Below are 17,160 nucleotides of genomic sequence, written 5' to 3' on the forward strand. Positions count from 1 at the left end.
GCAAACTGTCACCTCAAGTAAAATACAACTCTATTCATCAGCGGCGCATGGCTGTGCAGGGAACACCAGTTCGCAAAACTAATGACTCTGTGCTACAAATAAACAGGAACGGTATATATATCACTGCATAAATGACACATTCAGGGGAAAAAACTTCTCTGCAAACAGGCTGCATACTACAGACAGATGCACCGATGGCTTGAATTAATTTACTGCCTTTAATTTGCACAAACTGACATTATACAAGCAGGCAGAATTAATTTGGTCACATATCAAAGTAATAAAGAGCACATAAAGTCTTGTGTTTGTTTTGCAAATGCTAAGAAACTGATCAACAATGCACATCAGGGCCATCTGGTGTGGCCAGATAGCTTCCGAACCGTTAATGCACTGATTATCATTCAGTGTGATGAAAACGATACGAGATGTCTTTGTTTAGATCACCGAATTCCAGTATGACACCATAATGGCTGACAATCAAGTGTTGCAGATTATTTTTATCCTTACTTTGTGCCATTATGCAACAAACAGGATGTCCAGCATGTGCAATTAATTTTTACGAAGCACACATATGTTGGAGATGCGCTCGGAGGATACCTGGACAACCTCCAGCAAAGATATGAGGCTAAAAGTTCAGGTTTTTCAGTTCAGGGTTGCTCAATTCTCTGTCTATTTCTTCCTTTCTAACTGCACACATGCTGTTGCGCTAATCGGAATCACAAGCCTAATCGGAATCTAGTGTGCCGGTGTCATATGGGAGTCATCCAAAACTCCAGACAGTTCTGCGGACTGAAGGATTCTAACGGAATTTAACACCGAATTCCAGAGTTCTGATAGTTCAAGAAGTTCAAACACATGTTCCAAACAACTAGTTCCATTAGGCTTCGGAGTACAAGTTGAAGGTTATGTTAAACCTGTCATTTTAACCTGTCACATTAAAACTGTCAATATTTAATCACAGTCATGATGCTCAAAACCCATACGATGCTGGTTAGTCTTTGAAACACAAATTATGATTTTAATGAAACCTGAGGTCCAGAATCAACGAGCACAGGATGCATGGATGAGCTTCAGTGTTCACCAAATGTCTTCACTACATAGTGTATATGTGTGTATACATTAAATCTGTTCATCATATTAAATGATTGTATCTGTTCAAGTGACTTGGATTAAAGCACTTGGTTCATATTGATGGTGCCTTTTTAATTTTTTTCAGATCTTGTAAGTTTGGGTGACCTCGACTTCCAAATCCTCAGACATAAAAAATGTCTCAATTTGGGTTTCAAAGTTTAACCAAAATGCAATGTCTTTGGAACAACATAAGTGTAAATAAAAGATGACAATTTACAGTTTTTGGGTGAACTTTTCTCTTTAAGCTACATTTAGCATCAAAATCACATGCAGTGATTAAAATGATTCAATTAATCTTTTTTGGAACCATGTCAACAACAATAACAAGTTCCACTTGCTTATACATTATTACATTTAATAGACGTATTAGCATGAACTAAAACTAAAGTAATAACTAACATTTACAAAGATTATATACGGTAACAAATGTGTTGCTCATTGCTGGTTAATACACTGACGTTAAGTAACAACACCTTATTGTTAAGTGCACTGTAAAAAAAGACTTTTTGAAGTTGCAAATAAAACAACGATCATTGTAGTACATTTTACATTAAATTACTATTTCAGTTTTTCTACTTCAAAATTTCATGTTTAATTCCGTGTTTCTTTGTAATAGTTTTTAAATTTTACTAGCAATTCCTTAGTGAATTTTGTTTCTACACATATTTCCTTTCGGTTTTTTACATTTAACATCAAAATGCAGAAACGCAAACGATTCAGTGAATCTTTTTTTGTAAACGGTTTCTTTTTTGTTACATTTCTGTCTGTTTGTCTGTGTTTGAGGAGATTAAACATGTTGATTGTGTTAAGTGAGGCTTCAGATTGCAAGTCAAAGTTTATGTTAAAGGGGTCATATGATGCGATTTCAAGTTTTCCATTCTCCAACTACGTCACGACGCGGGGAGATTTTCATAACACCGCTCAAATATATACGCAATGAAAGGCGGAACTATTAGTCTCGCTGTAGTATTGTTGTTGTCGTCGGCACCATGTCCTGGAGACGCTGTTTCATTGTGAAAGTGAAACTACTTTGTTTGAGCTTCCAAAAGAGGACACAACTAGATATCAGTGGTTAAGTTGCATTTACAACACTGTTCCAGAACAGTTCAACCCAAATATTAGAGTGTGTGCAGCACATTTTATGGATAACTATTTCCTGAACTTGGAAGAATGCTGGCTTGCACAAAGGCTGTTTCTATAAAGTGGGGCAATTCCAACTTTGCAAGGACAGTCTGGCACTTCTGACTCACGTTTCTGCCACTGACGATTCGAACACGAGTTTTGAGCTATGTAGAGTAGTGCTTGTTGTTTGTCGTTTCTCCGAACACAAATGCAGACATGGTATTGTTTACGCGGCACGATGCAACGCGACGCGTAAAAAGACAGTATAAGTCATTATAATAAGTAATTATGTCCCCACTGGATGCAACAAATGCCTCGTTTGTAATGGGTTTTATTGTTTTTGTGTGGTCGCGCCATGAAACGCCATCACAATACGGTAAGGGGCGTAACATTTCCGTCTCACCAATCACAACGCACTGGATAGCTGGCCAATCAGAGCACGCCTTGCTTCTCAGAATGATGAGATTTGTAAAAATCGACGCGTTTCAGAAAGGCGTGACTTAGAGGAGCAACAATAATGTACAGTATGTGGAAAATAATGTGTTTTTTTAACTTTAAACCACATAAACACATTGTATTACACCAAATACACAAAATAAAGTTCTTTTATAGTAACATCATACGACCCCTTTAACCGAAACACAACTATAATGCTGCTGCTCCTGGTTCAGATATTGATTAATTTACATTTAAAAACAAAAATGCAAGCACAGATGCAAATGACTTATTGGAAACAGTTCATTTGCATGTACCTTCTGAACAAACCATTTCAACGGTTTTTCCCCAAATATTATACTAGCCTCAAATCAACTTTTATTTACTCACTCCCCAACACTGGGTCACTTCTGAGTATTTGTTTGTATATTTGTCTGTTTCTCTCTGATTCGGTGGCTTTGAACTGACTGTGTTTGAGTGTGTTTGTGTAAGTACCCGCTGGCGGCCAGGCCTTGATGTAGCCGGTACAGTGCACAACCGAGTACTGCGCCTCCCCCTCCTTAGACGGCCCAAGACCATTCCTGTGAATGAAAGAGACACAAAGAGAATGAAACAAACAAAACATGTCTGGTACTCGTGTTTGGTACTTTAAAGTTGGCATTCGGGTCATATGAGGATTACGGGCTGCAGGATCTGATTTGTAAAGCCGGCACAAACATCAGCAAAAATGTTCCCTTTAGCATTTCACATCAAAACAAAACACAGCAGCACAACAACAACACGACTCCATCTGCACACATCAAGATGATTGCAGATCTACTTTCCTAAAGCTTGATTTCAATATCACTACAGTTCAAAAGTTTGGGGCTGGTACGATTAATTCATGTTTTTGAAAGATGTTTCTTCTGCTCACTAAGGCTGCATTTATTTGATCAAAATTACAGTAAAAACAGTAGTATTGTGAAATATTATTGCAATTTCAAATAACTCTTTTCTATTTAAATATATTTTAAAATGCAATTTACTCATCTTCAGTTAACATTTGTGATTTTTTTTCAGATTCTTCAATGATCAAAGTTTAAGAGCTTTTATTTGAAACAGAGCTCTTTTGTAACATTATAAATGTCTTTACTGACACTTTTGATCAAATTAATGTACCCTTGTTGAATAAAAGTTAATTTCTTTCAAAACAATTTTACTGAAAAAACAAACAAACAATAGATTACATTAAATTTCAGCTTGGATTAAGTACATTTTAGTTAGTTTTTGTTCAACATTTCTATTTAGGTTTAGATAAAAGCAACAATTTCTCTGCAAATAACACAACAAACAAAACTGTAACTCATGACTATTTTATATGTCGACATGTAATGGATTGTAGCACTGACACATTGAACTGTATCTATTTCTAACACTGAAAACAATGTACAGACTTTAAGTAATAACATGAACAACAAAAAAACATTTCCAGAAATCTTCACAAGTGAAATAAATTTAGTCTGCTGAACTTAGAGGAGATATTAGCAAAGCAAGGGGAAACCAAATTTGCACAATATCCTTGGACTCTGAATCAGACGTTTTTTACCCCATCCAGTAATACAAAGCACTTTGTGTGCCTTTCTAATAATGCTCTTCATGCGCAATCCCATCCCCTGTCAAATCAGTCAAGATTAGATTTCGATTTTCCATTTACTTTGCGTTAATTTATTTCTGTTTATTTCAGTTTGCAGGCTCAACTGCAAGCTATGCCATGGCATTTAGTTTGCATTCATTATTTAATTCTTGTTTATGAGCTCAACTGCGTGAGCAACATCAGGTCATGGGTTCGATTCCCAGGGTAAACACATACACTCTAAAAAATGCTGGGTTAAATACAACCCAGCACTGGGTAAAATACGGATGAACCCAGCGAGTGGGTTGTTCAGACCCAGCGGTTGGGTTACTGCCCAGAAGGTTGGGTTAAACATTTAACCCAACTGTTGGTTGAAAACAACCCAGCATGTGTTCTGTCCAATATTTACCCAGCACTGGGTTGTATTTAACCCAGCATTTTTTAGTGTGTAACGATTAAGCACATTCATTTTAATGCCTTTAAAGTTATTTTGGATGAAAGGAAATGAAAACCAATATTATTTTGTTTTAGATTTAGTATCCAACAATATCCCTCATCCACATTGGCTCTTCTCACCTCTGTGTGTTTTGTGAACTGTACAACAGGCTCATTTTTGCATAAATGCTTGTCACACATGCGCCATTTATCAATTAGACATCTGCCATGTACTTTTCTCACAGATGTTCCTGGAAGAGGTGATTCCTGCATTCCAGAGCTGTCAAAACCCGCAAAACACACAGCGCTGCAAGTTTGATGCAGACGAACAACATGCCTGCTGCAGAGAGGAGGGCATCGGGTTAAACATCAGGGGTCAAAGGGCAAATTACAGGAGGAATGATCAGGAACATACATTCTTAGGAACAAATTCTACGAATTTTCTTAAGGAAACAAAATTCCTAGAAGTTGTTCATCATGTAATGCCAAAAGTCCTAATTGACACTGAAAAGCGCCGCAAGATGACTATGATAAGAGATAAGAGTTTATTTAATAAACTGTGTGCTGCTATACTTTCATTGTTTCAAGACTATAAACAAAAAAAAACACTAAAATGTGAAACATGCAGTTGTTATTTAAAGTAATTGTTTATGCAAAGTAATTCCTAATGTAATCTGATGTATTCAGGTTTATATAGTCCGATTAAATACTTTTGACCAAAAACAAACTAGTTCATTTAGATGTTAGCACATCAACTAGATTTTTAGGTTACCTGACAAAACATGTTCACATGGTCATTTTTAATGGGTTTGATTGTAAGTGTACATTACAAATGAATTAGCAATGCTAAGTCCAACTGCACAAGTTCTGTTTTGAATTACAGGATGTTTGGTTAATAGACTGGGGTTGAATATCTGCAGAATTGGGTGCAAATTTGAAATTTGAAAACTGAAAAAAGATTCATACCTGTATCTCTTTCTCATGCTGGACAACCGATTCAGTGAGATATGATCCAGTGGAGCACTGCCACACCTAAATAAACATTTGAAAACCATTCAATTATCACCATAAATGGATAAGAATGCAAATACATGTACATTTTTGTTAAACACTAAAGTTTGGATACCTCAAATTAATTATATTAGGTTATTTATGATTATATATACACATATATATATTTAAATCTAAAAGAACAAAGACGATTTAGATTAAATCAAATGTATTCAAGGGCTGCATTAACTGTACAAAAACAATGATAAAAAAAGTTTAAAAGAGCAAAGATTCAATTAAAATATGTACTCAGAGGTTGTGTTAACTAAAAATACATAAATGTAACTTTAAACCTCAACTTAATTATTTCAAGTTATGGCACACATGAAGTGGCACAAATTGAAGTTATGGAATTTTTATGTTGATAATAAACAATCATTTATTATGTTTTTGTGGCACAATCAGCAAAGAAGATTCGGATTAAATAATATGTACTCAAAGGCTGCATTAACTAGAAAATAGTTTAACAAAAACTAACACAAACAAATAATTGAACATTCAAAATGTTGTCAGTCATTTTGACAGACAAATAAAATACTATAAAAAAAACAAACTCAAAGCGATTTTTACAACTAATAATGAAATAATAATTATTCATAGCACAAGCAGTGATGATACCTAATGTTACCATGTTATGACTATATATAGCTGTTATCATTTGAATCCAGCTAGTAAAGACAGTAAAAACTATACGAGTGACCTGAAATATCTGACCCTGTTGTAATGCCTGATCAATATACACACACACACATCTAGGTTCAACACATTCCTGATGCAAGGATGGATCAAAGCTCGCATTCCAGCACAGGAAATTCACGTTTTGTCATTTCGAAAGAAAACAGAACTCCCCTTTCTCTTTGCCTAAACTTTATTGGCGCCAGACTCCCTTGACTTCATGCAGTAAATCCAAAGACATTTACGACCTAGCAACTATCAGTACATTCCTGAGAATGCGCGCCGTTTCTCTGCAGCGCCCCCCAAAACAAAGGAATTCAACTGGACCATGTGCTAGTGAAACAAAGAGAGCCACACCCTGAAGGATTTTGTTTTAAAGAACAAAGTTAAACAAAATATACTCGAGAAAAGAAACAATATATATACCATACCTTTATAAACTTATATATTAAAGGATGTTTTGTTTGTGACATTTATAAGCTGTTGCATTATTTTAAATCTATGGTAAATCTGTTTCCAGAATTTATAATCTTCCTGAGTACTAGTTGTTCATTTTCACTTGATTAATATGTGTATTTAGAATTTAAGATCGTTTAATCAATGCCTTAACTACGAAATCGAATATAAAGGATATTTGTATTTTGGTGCCTGTTAAACGGCTAGTGTTTGGTCTCGGATGAAAGCTGATTTAATGAATAATAATATTGTGGTATGAATTAAATCTTATCTGTTTTTCATTAACGCCTATTTACAAGATGAATGGAAGTCTGCTGTTATAAGTTTTTATGTGATAAAATACTTGCGCAGATAATGTATGCAACACGCAGCTACGCAGGGCGGGGCTCTGCCCATAAAGACTCTTTCGATTGGACTACGCGCCAAAAGGGGCGGACCTAAATCAGCTCGCTTAAAACGGATGCACGCCCATGAAGTTCGCGGAGTTGGAGTTTTGAAAACAACAGGAGGACACGCACGCCAGCGAGTCTCTCGTTCTGCTCACGCGGCAAGCGCTTCAGGCCATAACATCACGGCGAAGCAAAGCAACTAACACAAAGACTCAGTTAAACTTTCAAAGAACTTTAATCCTAAACATCATTACGTCAGAACGAGACAACCAACCACTGAAGAGTGCGCTAGTCACACGACCGACCGAACAGCCAATCCGAACGCGGCCCGCAAAGAACTGAATTCACCAAAGGAAAGAGTCTCTTTGAACTGGAGAAAGCCTGAACTGAGTTCGATCAAAACAACTGAAAGACCAAGTAAGGCAAATCTCTTTATTGACTGAAACCGGGATATCTCTCCGCTGAGGGTAAAGATAAAATACTTCTTTGTCTATGAGTTTCCTCAGGTTGAAAAGCTAGCATTAAAACCTAAGTCTCTCTCTTCAGATACAAACAACTCGCTCCCATTTGTGTGTATGTTAAATTGTCTGTTAATAATGTGTTAGAGTAGTGAATAAAACTTTGACTTTATTAAGAAATCTTTTGTCTGTGTTATGTGATTTAACATGTCGTAACTATTTGCCAAAAAGGTCGCGTTTACCTATACGCTCTTGAGCTAACTAAGCTAACTCAATTTAACTATTTGATTTATTTTAATCGTTGGCCACGAATGAAATAAACAACGTGTAAAAGATAACTTGCTGTTATTAATGCTTGCTGGACAAGTCGTTAACAAGGCATAAGTTGTACATTATGATTGATAACAATTAATCATATGAAGATCAACTCTTAAGAGTGATTCCCTAAAAGCTAAATAATAAAATAAATATATATATGTAGGATTCATTTTCTACGTATTAATGGTGGAGGATTTTCAGCTGGCATTAGTTTGATTTGAAAAATTCATAACATATTAAAAAAGTTGTGTTTTTCTATTTTTAACCGGAAAGAAATAGAGACACAGAGAGTCAAAGTTGGTTTCACTATTCTGTACTTACTTGTGGCAATGTGTTTGTGGAATGAAAGTGCAATGTGTATTTTTGTTGTTTAAGAATAGCTTAAAACTGCAGTAAGATTAAAAAGATGTCCGTGAGACATGTAAGTCGCTCATAGCGCAGAAAAGGAAAGGAGAGAATCTAAGCGTGTTCCTTGTTCTCCCCTCATAAGGCCTTGTTCATAGTGTTGATAGGAAGTGCGTGTCCCACTATTCGATTAACCTATGATTAATGAATCTCCCTTGGCATTAAACATTAACGTAGCTACTTAATATTTTCTGCCACTTGTAAATTCACTAAAGAAGTGAAGCCAGCGCGTGGCACTCAGAAGGAGTGGCCAGATCGCGTCTGTGAGGGAGTATTTTATTGGATCTGATTTTGATAGTGTGATAAAATAATCCACTGTGTTTTTCCTGTGAAGTCACGTGAAGTGACACAGAGAATCGGCCCGCCGTGGTCAAACTATTAGATTGATAATTAATCTGTGGGTTAATTTGATTCGGTCTAAATAAATTGAGATTGCAGTGCTAGAAAGAAACTAATCTAAAACAGTGCTGTCTGGCTGTTGAAACCTGAACCCTGAAACTAGGGGTGTCGTGGTAACGGCCTGAACCGGAGGTAGTCAGTAGACTTGCCCGGAAAGGTTCTAGTGCGCACGCGCAGCCGCGAGCGCCATTTTGAAGCTATTGTAAACAAATAGCATAGCATTTGAAGCTAGTAGGTAGCATTAAAGCTTAGCCGAGCTGGTAGCATTGAAGGCTAGCGATTAGCACCTAGCATTTTGTGGGTTTGAATGCAGTGTGCTATGCAGTGTGTGTGTGTAAACGGTTAACTCTTTCACTGCTGAACCCTAACTCACTTCACGTGTTCACTTCTGAATGTTCACGTCATTCCTCTCTCTTTTGTGCATTACTCATGCTATCTCTTCTCCCTTTTGAAAAGATTTTAACAAATACAGATGTCGATAAACTATTGTTAATTCTATAGGAATAGTTATATTCCAAAGCAGTAAATTCTATAGGAATAGAGGCATTTGGTTAGGATTGTTCCTCCCTTTGAGGTTAGACACAGTTAATATCAGACCTTAACTTCATTCACCTTGATAAAAGGATAATTAATTCAATTGTAAGTGTGCTCATGATTTTGGGATAATCAGTGGATGAATCGCTATGAAATATTTGAAACTGATAATTTAATTTCATCCCAGATTTGAAATTAAACTCATTTGAAAATAATTTCAGCTCCGGATTCCATATAGACTGATTGAGATAATTATGTGTGCTCTGATAATTTAACAATAACATTAAGATCGTAGTTATTAACTATCAATGTGTTTGATTTTCAGGCCCTGAAAAATTTAAAATTTCCTTTTATAAATTGAGATTAATTTGTTCTGAAGGTTCTGATGACACAAGGAATTAGTAACCTGTCAGATTTAGGGATGTGGAAGTTGTAAATTATTTTCATAATTAATTACGAATTGGAAAATTCTAATTAATTTAATTAATTACAGTTCCTGTTTCATATTGGTTTCAGTTGCAATTGTGCTTGTAATTTTAATGACAAACCTCATTAAGATCTTGATACTTAACTGCAACTAGGAAGACTATTATAATATTTTAATATTATAATCAAATATATATCCCTCTAAAAATTAATCTGAATCGATCCTATCAATGTTAATGATGACATCATGAAAAATTTAATTAGGAATCTCTATTTATAATTTGAAATTCTAAATTCAAATGGCAATTAAGTTTGTTCTGTCTACCTTATTCTCAATCCTTTAGTTACTTAATTAACACGAGAGTTAATTTTAAATATACTTTTGCTTAGATCAAATAAGAACTTAGACTTCTAATTAGCCAAACCCTTAGGTGTATCGACTCGACAGCACCACCGTGTGGCCATACTTGTTATTAATCTTGATATTGGGAGTAAATTCTAAAGCTCATTTTTCTCTTTTCTCTCTGTCACTATCTTCTGATTTGACTACTGCTACTAGTTGCTGGGATTTTGCCTGAGGGAAATCATAGACAGAACTATAAAGCTATCAAGCAGGTATTTGGAAACTTGAGAACGGCATTTCAAATTGTTTTCATTTTTACCTTCCTCTTTGTGAAATCCTACCCCACTAGGCTGAAGCAGGTCAACGAAAAGGTAGGCGTCAGCGAGATTTCCAACACACACGAGGAACACGCTAACAGGCGTTGCGGTGTCAATCTTGCCATTACGGGACCAGGGCTGTGACTGTTATTATTTTCTTCCACCCCGGAGAAAAATATTAGCAATCACAGACTTACAAAAAAAAAAAAAAAAAAAAAAAGGGAAAATCTAATATCAGAAAGATATATTTTGTTTTAGTCCCTCTCCCTCATTTTGGCTTAGCTTAACCTTCACCCTTGAAAAAAAAAAAAAAGAGAGAAGGGCTTTCTTTTACAGAAAACGGTGCAGCATTCGATTATCACCCTGTTCCTCGCTCTGTCGGGATTCTTCATTTTCTTTATCTGTTCTCTAGCTGTTCTACCTGTGTGTGTGTGTGTGTGTGTGTGTGTGTGTGTGTGTGTGTGTGTTCAATTTCTCCCACAGAGGCAGCGAATTAGAAGCACACACCCCCCCCCCAGAGGATCACAGTCACAGAGAACCACACTAGTACACACTCAACACTAGTACACACTCAACACTAGTACACACTCAACAGTGCATATCTACACTCCTTTGTTTGTGATTTGTTTTGTTTGGTTTCTTTTGTTTTGGTTTGTTTTGTTTTTCTCTTCAAGGTCTGTGTCAGTTGCGGTTGGAAAACTTCCCTCACCCGTCAGAACATGTCTCGCGCAACGGAACATGTCGGTCACTGGGAGGATCTGGAAACATGGCTAAGTGCTGCAACCGACAGCCTCCTGCCTAAAGCCGCTGAAACACTGAAACACCAGACACAAGACCAGCTAGATGAAAACATCACAAGTCTCATGGCACAAGACCCAAGTCAAAGCTACAGTCACAAAGAATTAGCCAAGATTACCGGCTCCTTAAGTCACACACTCATCGCGACCCTCAAGTTGAGCGACAAGAACGCTGCACAGCTCCAGCAGGAGTTGACACGCGCACAACAGCGCATCGAGCAGCTACAACTGGAAGCTCAGGAACGACGGGAAAAACCCGATGAGGTGAACCAAGGCGCTGAGGAGGAAATCAAAAGGCTAAAAGAAACCCTAGCAGCTACTAACAAAGAAATGCAACAAGTCAAGGCAGACTACGCTGATCGGTCCGAAAAGCTACAGTACGCGGAACAGCTGCTGGCGAAAGCAAAGGCCGACTTCAGGGACAAGAACGGCAGAATCAAAGCCCTTGAAGCTCACCTGTATGAGTCAAGAAACGAGGTTAGCCGTCTAACATATCAGCTAGACTATGTCAAAGAAGAAGCTGATAGTTTCCAAGAGGAACTCAAGCATGCTTATGAACTGCGCCGTGAGCCATCAAGGACACGAGACGCACCGACCTCACCCCTGCCAAGCAGGACTGGGTCACCTGTTCCTGGACTGACACGTGAGAAAAGGATGGAGGGCGTGGAACGGAAACCTTCACCACCCGCCTCTAGAGAACTTTACCTCACTCTACCTCAGCCAAAAGAATCTGCGGCAGCCAGCCACAGATCATCGCACGGCTTGGACCTAAAGGACCTCGACAAGCTCGCCAGGAATATTGGCAAATTCACTCCAAGTGTGCCAAACAGCCAAAATGTCCAAGCGTATCTCCAAGACATCGATTTCCATCTGGAAATGCGACCTAACGTTACGGACAAAGATAGACTCTATTTGCTCCGAACAACATCCAGCTCTGAAGTTCGCAGCTTCCTGGACAGGCAGCCTGCTTACACAAAGACTGATTACCAACTGCTCCGAGAAGCCCTCATTAAAGAGTTCTCCGACCCTGAGTCCGATCAAGGCCTAGTGGCTGCCCTGGAGACAAGACAAGGACGTCACGAACCTCCTCAAGCCTACTACAGCCGACTCAGACGAGCATACTTTGGAACTCGTAACGAACCTGACATGGAAGATGAACTAAACTTCAAAACTCTCTTCCTAAGGAACCTTCACCCCGGCGTAAGCCACCATCTTGGCGTTCTCGCATGTCCACGAACAATGACTGCTCAACAGTTGCGAGACTTGGCGCAGAAAGCCTACGGCAAACAGAAAATGGCCTCGGAAAAGAGCGGCAAAAGCCCAGCAGTTCTTGACTTCAACACTAACAGTCAAGGCCTGGCTCTAGAGGGCGCCCAACGCCAAGACAGTGCCAAGCCGCCACCCAGAGAGTGGAATGCACCCTCGTCCAACAAAGAACGAGACTCCCACGCCAGTACCAGATCTAAACAGAGATATGAACGCTGGGATGGACCGCGTGGACGTCAACGCTCACCTGGACGGCATTGGGAAAAGACATGGGACCAGCCAAGGCCTCATGAGAGTCAATGGGAAAGATCGTGGAACCAGCCAAGCTCGTTTGGAAACTCAAGAGAAAAAAACTCATGGGAATCCAACGGAAACGCCAAGGGAAAACGACAAAGTCACCCTGGAGCGACTAGCCCACGGAATCGACGAAAGAATTCACAACGATTCCAAGCTGACCGAGCTCAAACTGAATCCACGCAAGAACAAAAGTCACCACCGTGTTTCGACTCACAAAAACTGATGGAAATGATGATGAAAGAATTCTTCCAACGGAAAGAGGAAGATCGGAGATGGGAAAAGAAAGAGAAACCAGATTCAGCCTGACTAGCGGCCGGACGAGAAGGCAGCAACCAGCTGGCCCAACCAGCCATGGAGAACAGCACTCCTTCATCTCACTCTCAGAGAACTGCAATCACAGTAACTTCAGATGGATACAAAACCCCATCTGAAAACCCAGCAACAGAGTTAGACATTAACTCAACACTCAAACCTCTAGATCACAGCAGCGTCCAGCAAACACCTGCTGATGAAACCACTCAAGTTCCTGAAAGTGCTGTCTTGGTCGTCTGCCACTCCTCCGAAGAACACCACATCAGCCCTGATATCCTAACCGTTTCCTCCCAAAATCCAGTCCCTCAACTCCTAGGCGATCTCATTGAGAAAGGTATAGCGAAAAAGTTTTACCTCTCCATCATCATTGAACGACACATCAGAGTCGAAGCCCTTCTTGACACGGGAGCTGACATCACTCTAATGTCCACCGAGCTCCTCGAAAAGGTCCAAGAAAGAACAAAGGGGACTAACAGAACTCTCAGACTCCACAGATGTGAGCTGGACCTCCAAGCATATTCCCACACGGGCCTCCAACTGAAACATGTGGCCCCAATCCACCTAACGGTTGGATCAATGGATCTCGTCCATCCGGTATACGTCTCACCACTCAAGACGTATCCACTTCTCATTGGGAAAGATCTGCTTAATCGCTTCGAACCGCTGATAGACTTCAAGCACCTAAAGATGTGGACACAAGTCCGCGAGCCTCTGCCCTGCCAGTCATTAGACTCCAACGAGTCGCAGTGTCAAGTCACAGACACCACCCTCAATCCAGCGACTGATAATGCAGTAGCAAAGCCTGTACCTGGATCAAGCACAAGCAACAAAGACCAGGACCCACTCCTATGCTCACTGCAAGAGCCTGAATCAAACACAGGCCCCCATCGAGTCATGACTGCAATAGACGTTCAAGGCACATCAGTGTCCGACGCGGCACTAGCCCTGTGGGCAGAGAACTCAGCCATCAGCCTGAAGCTATTCAGCACAGTGAAGCAAAGACATCAGAGCCTACCACATGTCGCTAAGCACAGCCGCTTCCCTCTCAGTCCCTGGGAAACAACCATGGCCACCTCCAAGATCATCTGCGCTCTGGACATACGATGGAACAACAGACAGCTGAGTCACTACTTCCTCGTCATTCCAGATCTACCGCACGACATCTATATTGGAGCGGATATCATGGTCCGGCTCAATGCTTACATTGACACTGTGAACGACGTCATATGGGCTCCTCTGTCACACCAACTGACAACTGCAGTCAACCTCAAGAACCTCCAATCTGGTCAAACCATGCCCGATGCATGCGCTATGATCACGGAGCAAGAAGCCATAATACCTGCCTACAGCAAGAGTGTCAGCGTCCGCCTCAACATGCGACCTGGCCAAACTCTCAACAGTAAGCTAAGCTTCTTCCAACCTTCCAGGACCTGCCTGAAACTAGGACTGACCCTGGAAGCCACACCTCTCATCGAAGTGTCATCTCGTGCTGTGTACGTGTTATTCAACAACTGTACGGCCCAAGACATCCACGTTCCCAAAGCCAATCACCTGGGATGGCTCATCAGCCAGACATTCCATGACTTTGAACTGATGGTACCTGTCATAGGCCCTATACCAGCACATCTAATGCCAGACGAACACGAATACGACGACACCGTAATGTTCACAAAACCTCATGGAACCATTGCCATCACTTCCATTCTGCCGGTGTCCAGAGAAAGCGTCTGTCGATCAGAACTAACAGATGACACTCATCTCGCTGTCTATGCTGTCTCAACACAGCCTGCAACGGAATCACCTCCACAGGTGAACACCGGGGTCCAACGCCCCTCAAATGACTTAACTGCAGAAGAACCCTACACCGGGTTCAACGCACAAATTCAGCAGATCCTGAGTGAGGCGGATGCCCTTCACAACGAAGTGGATCGCCAAGGACTCAAAGGCATTCTGCACAAATACCGAGACTCTTTCGCAAAGGATTCTCTGGATTGTGGACTGACCAACATCCACACTGTGCGCATCCCGACAAACCCGAATGCGCCACCCACATTTGTGCGACAATACAAGATTCCAATAGCGTCATATGAGCCAGTGCAAGAAATTGTTGACTCCATGCTGGAAAAGGGGGTCATCCGGCCCTGCAACAGCACATACTCTGCCCCGATATGGCCAGTCCTAAAACCTAACGGCAAATGGCGGCCCACCATCGACTATCGCAAGTTGAATCAACAAGTACCACTGTCACGATGGCCTATGACCCAATTGGATCAAGAAATCCCAAAGATCAAAGGCTCGACGATCCTGTCAACACTGGACGTCGCCTCCGGGTTCTGGACGATCCCTGTCCACCCCGATGACCAACACAAGTTAGCATTCACCTTTGGCAATCGACAGTACACCTTCACACGGTGCCCCTTCGGCTATGCCAACTCACCAGCTGAATTCAACATCTTTCTAAACAAAGCATGCCCTGACGCCAGAGCTAGAGGCAACCTCGTTTACGAAGATGTTTTGATGCAAAGCTCAAGTGTGGAAGACCACTTCAAGGAAATTGATCACGTCCTAAACCAGCTGACAACAGCAGGAGCCAAAATCGCTCTTCACAAAGGACAGTGGTGCAAAACCAAGGTGAACTATGTCGGACTGCTTGTCGGAAGAAACGGCATCGAGCCACAGTCTAACCGCACTCAAGCCATCCAAAGCATAAAAGCGCCGACTAACATCTCTGAACTGCGGAGCTTTCTGGGAGTGTGCAATTACTCGCGACAGTTCATCGAAGACTACGCTGACATTGCCCGACCACTAACCTCCCTCCTGAAAAAGGATGAAACCTTCGTCTGGACGGAAGCCCAGGACACCGCGATGAGCCAGCTCAAACAGCGCCTGTGCTCTGCCCCGTGTCTAGCTTACCCAGACCCCGGAAAAGAATTCTACTTGGATGCTGGATTCTCCAATCATTGCCTCAGCGCAGGCCTATACCAGCTCCATGACAAAGACAAGCGAGTGGTCGCTTATGCCAGCAAAACGCTGCTTTCCCCAGAATGCAAGTACTCAGACTGCGAAAAAGCTTTACTTTGCACTGTGTGGGCTATCCAGCGTTTCTCGAATTACATCGGTGCACAGAAAGTCATCATCGAGACTTGTCACCAACCTGTCACCTTCCTCAACAGTCAACGCATCAGAGATGGCGTGGTGACCAACGCACGCATAGCTACCTGGCTAATGACTCTCCAAGGACGGGATGTGGAGGCACGATACGCCCAAAACTACAAATCATCATTGGGCAACGGGCTAGCAGCCTGCCAAAACTGTTCAACGGACGCGCTGCACAAACCAGCGGAACCCAAAGAACCACCACAACCTCAAATGACGAATCACAGGTACTTCGAGGAGAATGTGTGTGAAGGAATGCCCACAGCATATGTCGATGGCTGCTCCTACAACCACAAGGGCAACTTACAAGCTGGAGCGGGAGTGGTCTGGCTCAACAACGACCCTTGCCCACCGCAACAATTCAACTTAGGCCCTCGCTCATCACAATATGCTGAAATAGCAGCCATCCTCATTACACTGCAAATGGCCGCATCCCACAACATCAAAGAATTCCTCATCTGTACCGATTCAAACTACGCCCGTCTCAGCTTCACCTGCCATTTAGCTGGATGGAAACAGAATGGATTCAAGACAGCTAACAACAAATCTGTCAAGCACCAGGAACTCTTCCAAGCAAGCGATGCCATTGTCACTGAACACGACATTATCGTGTATTGGAAGAAGGTTCGAGGTCATTCACGTCAACCAGGACAAGACAAAGACTTCAATGACCAAGCCGATGCCCTCGCCAAAGCAGGAGCATTACACGGAGAGTCCTGGACATTTCAATCCCTCCCACCCAACCCAACGGTGGCAGCCATAACCCGCCGCCAGCACGCCACTGGCGTTCATACCCCCGCCTCCTCCCTCGTTACCCTATCACCTCA

At 41.2% G+C, this 17,160-nt stretch overlaps 1 protein-coding gene across 2 annotated transcripts in view; it reads right to left on the reverse strand.

The window, feature by feature from the left end:
• The window catches only part of LOC306880220 (aryl hydrocarbon receptor nuclear translocator 2), a 106,701-nt gene that overhangs the window by 50,886 nt on the left and 38,655 nt on the right, over nt 1-17,160 (reverse strand). For both annotated transcript variants that reach the window (XM_079433592.1, XM_079433593.1), the window contains exons 7-8: nt 5,702-5,767; nt 3,184-3,269 (exon numbers count right to left, since the gene is read on the reverse strand). In XM_079433592.1, the coding sequence (XP_079289718.1) occupies nt 3,184-3,269; nt 5,702-5,767 (152 nt within the window). The remainder of the gene's footprint in view (nt 1-3,183; nt 3,270-5,701; nt 5,768-17,160) is intronic.

The sequence above is a fragment of the Barbus barbus genome (assembly GCF_936440315.1).
Source record: "Barbus barbus genome assembly, chromosome: 2".
NCBI classification, from domain to species: Eukaryota; Metazoa; Chordata; class Actinopteri; order Cypriniformes; family Cyprinidae; genus Barbus; species Barbus barbus.